The sequence below is a fragment of the Marmota marmota genome, unplaced genomic scaffold, assembly GCF_001458135.2.
Source record: "Marmota marmota marmota unplaced genomic scaffold, marMar, whole genome shotgun sequence".
Lineage (NCBI taxonomy): Eukaryota > Metazoa > Chordata > Mammalia > Rodentia > Sciuridae > Marmota > Marmota marmota.
The window spans coordinates 27,050,303-27,055,167 of NW_026000242.1; the positions used below are offsets into that span (position 1 = coordinate 27,050,303).

Below are 4,865 nucleotides of genomic sequence, written 5' to 3' on the forward strand. Positions count from 1 at the left end.
CTCCTCTCAGAGTAGTTTACATTTCAAGTCTGAGACCTTGAAGTCTGTTAGAAAGGTTTAAGAGTAAATTTCCCATAGGAAAGCACTAACTAGAAACTGAACATTTAAAAGGTTATAATATCTGAAGGTAAATGATTTTCTTTTAAAATTCCATGTTTTGATTGATGGAGATTTTAAGGCTAATTTTTAATAAAAACTACAGATTGATTTGATGGTGATAGTGATTGTGTGAGTTTGGTTTCCCAAAGAAGCAGATGTCACAACAAAATTAGATTTTTCAAGATATTCACTGGGAAAAACTCCTGTGAAAGATGTAGACGAAAGGAAGCAGGATTAAATAAGGAGAGCCTTCAGACCTCAATGCCAATCTGACATTGAAGAAAGGAGAGAGGGAAGGAAGGAGAATTGGTAGTAAGAGCCTGAAACTACAGTGCAGCACTGAGAAAGCCTTGGCCAAATCAGAGGAGCCCCTGGTAAAGGCAGCCTGAGAGCAGCTCACACTGGGCAGAAATGGCCTTAATCTGTTTCCTTTGCTGTGCTCAGTAGAGCTGAGAGCAGCCTAGAAAGAGCATGGTCTCAACATCACCCTGCAGTGGATCCCAAAAAGGCTGTCAGCCAACCCTGCTCCTTGAGAAGATTCTTTTAAAGGAAGACGTGATTGATATACCAGCACAGCAGCCACAGAAATGTATTGAACAGCAGATGGGGTAGAGAGGAAAGAGGGGAGGGGAGGGGAGGGGGGATAGTAGGGGATAGGAAAGGTAGCAGAATACAACAGTCACTAATATGGCATTATGTAAAAATGTGGATGTGTAAGCGATGTGATTCTGCAATTTGTATTTGGGGTAAAAATGGGAGTTCATAACCCACTTGAATCAAATGTATGAAAGATGATATGTCATGAGCTTTGTAATGTTTTGAACAACCAATTAAAGAAAAAAATTTTTTTTAAATAAAATTAAAAAATAAATAAATAAATAAAAGTATGCTTTCTTCCAGAGTCTTCTCCCTACCCCACAAAATAAAAGCAAGACTAAAAAATTTTCTTCAAAAACTTGTAGACTGTAGAGAAACTGTTAAGCTTCTCCTTAAACAGAACTGCAGAATTCAGAATCTAGTACAGCGCCCAGCATATAATGTGCACGCATTTGTATTTGTTGACTAAATCATGTCATTTTTTTCCTTCTCCTCAGGTATAATACTATGGCACCTTTATTAAAGCTGGATACTTTAGGTCTGACATTCTAGTCCTTACAACAACACTACAATGTGGACATTGTTATAACTTTTTATAAGTAGACACACTAAAGCTCAGTGTGGTTAAGTAACTTGCCCAGGATCTCATGGTTACTAGGTGGTAATTTTAGGATTTGGAGTCTACACTGCCTTGAAGTTTGGCACATGCTTCCTCTTCTCTTTGTCCTTAGTAACTTTAAAAAGAAAACTAGGTAATGTAGGTGATAGGAGGCAATCACTTGAAAACTGAAATGGATCTTAGATATCATCTCGACCCATAGTCTTCAACTCATATCAGAACCATCTGGAAAATCTCAAAAGCATTCAGATGATCAGGCTTCATCCCAGATCAACTCAATTACTGTTTCTGGGGTGGGCCCAAGCATGTAATTTTTAAAAAAGCTTTCTAAAGTGCTCAAGTTCGAGCATCCCTGGTTTAGTGCAACCCCTGCTCATATTACAGACTGGGTAACTGAGTCCCAGAGGAAAGTCGTCACATTCAACAGTAAATGCTTTGCAACCTGAGCTCAAATGAAGATATCTTAGCCCCGTGTTGTCCTTTGGCAGTGTACTTGAAGGTGACTTATTTTTCTAACATTTGTTGCATCATATAGTGAAGGTGAAGGACTTTGCTCATAGGGCAATCCTAGAGTGCCCCCTCGTGGGACAACTTGGTAAGGAGTCATTATCTTGGGTAGTACTTGATAGGTAGAGAGAAGGGAGCTCGGCAGACCTTTGCATTGCCCAGTCAACATGCTTCATGTAAGTTTATACAAGCCAGCTGCTAGGCAGTGGGGCCCCACATCAGCCCTATACTTTGAAGGAAGAAAACAACATGAGCACAAAAGCAAAAACCACCGCCAGGGATGGGTGCAGTGACTTGCCTCCAAAAACTGGCTATAAATGCCAGTATCAGCATCTAAGGCCCTGCCTTATAAAAGAATCCTGGGAGAAACATCTAAAATCTTATAGTACCTTTGATTAAGGCAGTAGAGTATTGTGGTTGATCTCACATGTTTTTACTGCCAAATGAATATGACAACAAATTCTGGATCCACGATTTATTAATCTCATAAGCTTTGGTGAGTTTTTGGTGGTATCTTTAATCCTTATTTTTATCATCGGTGAAATGGTCATTATATCCTATTTCTTATAGTTGAAGTAATATTAAATGTGTATGTAAAGTGGTTGGCACTGTGCCTGGAACCTATCAAGCTCCCCCAGCCTCATGCCCCCCAAAGGTTGTCATTACTATTACTGGGGTGGACCCATAGTGGGTGCATTTCTACCAGGTCTGGACAAAACTCTCAAACCAGGAAAGAATGTTTACAGTGCAATATGATAAGACCTCTGTGCTTGTGCCGCTCCAGGCATCAGCTTCTCCAGCTATCAGCTCCTCCTTGTCCCTCAACCCAACCTGTCATCTCCCTCCTGCCCCTCCCTGCAGCTTTCCACAGAATCTTTCCTTGATAAGCAGAATCTGCAACTCTCATCTTTCCTTTATCAAAATATCTTTTGCATGTAGCCACCTTCTCATTTCAACCTGGAAAGGGTGAGAAGGTGAGGAGAGACAAGCAAAGGAGGATGAGAATGCAGGAGAGGAACCAGGAAAGGTATTACACCAGGGGGCTGGGGAAGAGTGTTTCAGATGGGGAAATGATCTTTGGGGCCCAATGCCACAATAGGTACGACAAGGACTGAGAGTGACCATCTTATTTAGCAAAGCAGAGGCCATTAGTAATCTTGACCAAAGCAATGTTTATATAGCAGTGAAATTCTAAAAAGTGACATTCTAATTGGAGTAAGGAATTGGATACATCAAGCACAGACTATTCTCTATTCTTTTAAGACGGTTTTCTGTAAACATGGACAAAAATGGAGTGATAGCTGGAGAGAGAAATGGTTTCCTTTTTGAGATGGGAGAAATAAATTCATAATGCCAATGGAGAAGTGTTAGTAGGGGAAAAACTGATGATGCAGAAAGGAGAGGGAAGGTCGCCTGCTTTCTCTGATTAGAAGCAAGGTCATCAGTGAGAGTGGCTGCTAGTAAGTGAAATACTGTCCTGTCATAGCAAGTGGTAAGTTCAATTTCATAACTACAACTCAAAGCTGATGGAGCTGTGGTCTAGTGGGTAAGAGCCTTTGCTAAAAATACTAAATAATGAGGTTCATATGTAATGCCAACTTAAGATTCAAATAACAAATGCATGTGTGATGCTCTGAACTTTATTTTCTCATAATTATTTAAAAAACACTCTACAAAACACTCAACAACATTATTTAAGGAAACCTCTATGAACTTTGAAAGGGGATTAGACACTATGTATCTATCATCAAAATATCATGCACACACATTTTCTGAAAAGATCTTTAACTTTGTAGGATTCTATTAGGAGACGGTGTACTTTAGTTCCATGGACCACGATGAGAACTTTCTCTAGCATATAACTTTTTAAACATTAAATAACACACATTTTTTGACTGTTTTAGATTAAGATATTTTATGGGTTTTCCCAGAAGTAACTAAGCTTGATTCCTTTCCTCAGTGACAGACTCCAGCTTTTGGCAGATCTGTACAAAGTATACCAACAACTTCTTGGATTCTTTGGGTAGTGACACCAAGGTTAGTGTCATCACAGGTAGAAGAGAGAATTGGCTAATTCCAAGTTTGGTTCCTTATGGATGCTTTGTGCCACCAGAAAGGTCAGCTTGTGTGCATACTGACATGGTGCTGGGATACTGATTAAGCCCTGAGGAGAAAAACATAGTGATCATAATTAAGAGGATGATTTGCTCTTCGTCATGATTTTTCTTCTGAGTTTTTCCAACTATTGATTATACAAACAAAAGAATGTGTCTCTAGATAAACAATAATCACTTTTAACTGACAATAGGCAGCCTCACTCACTCAGAACTGAAGCTTCCTGGCAAGGTAGGGTGAAGGCTTCATGGTGCTGGGTACTGGGAGACACTGCACTCAGGCCTGATCTGAGTTTCCTTTGACCTCTTATCTCAAGGGGCTTAGAGAAAACCTTGGCTTTGGACTTTGAGAGCAGCTCTTGGACTAATGCTCAGTACACAGGACAGACATGGCTGTTAGCACTTGCCCACCAGGAACATATGTGCTGGTTTCAACTTCCTCATCTATAACACTGAATTAAGAAAACCTTGATTTCCTCCTAAGCCTGCCTAAGATGATGTATATAATAAAGTCCTCTAATTTATTGTGTCTATTAATAGTTATTACTATTTTGCTTCTATGATACACTGGGTTCCTCCCACTGTGGACTTAAAGAGTCACACATTCATCTCATCTTGTGAAAAGTCAGATTTTTTTTTTTTTTTTTTTTTTTTTTTTGCATTTCCTCTTTTGATACCTAGATTCCAGGCATCAACAATAGAGCCATTTCTGTTCTATAAATTAACTTTTTTTTCATTCCTTTTAGTCATGCAAAATATTAGGGTCCATTTTAACATAATTATACAAGTATTGAATATAATTTGCTCTAATTCAGTCCCCAGTACTTCTCCTTTCCCTTCCCTCCATCTTCCGCTGTTGCTCCCACTTCTTCTTTAACTCTATTGTCTCTAATGTCCTGTACTATCATCTGGCCTGAAAATTTTCAAAT

The 4,865-nt window shown here is 39.3% G+C and overlaps 1 protein-coding gene across 1 annotated transcript in view; it reads right to left on the reverse strand.

Annotated features, from left to right (window-relative positions):
* Nucleotides 1–3,458: 3,458 nt before the first annotated feature.
* Nucleotides 3,459–4,865, reverse strand: part of Piwil4 (piwi like RNA-mediated gene silencing 4) — a 44,178-nt gene continuing 42,771 nt past the window's right edge. The window contains exon 21 of the mRNA XM_015490064.2: nucleotides 3,459–3,986. Within this exon, the coding sequence (XP_015345550.1) occupies nucleotides 3,870–3,986 (117 nt within the window). The 3' untranslated portion in view covers nucleotides 3,459–3,869. The remainder of the gene's footprint in view (nucleotides 3,987–4,865) is intronic.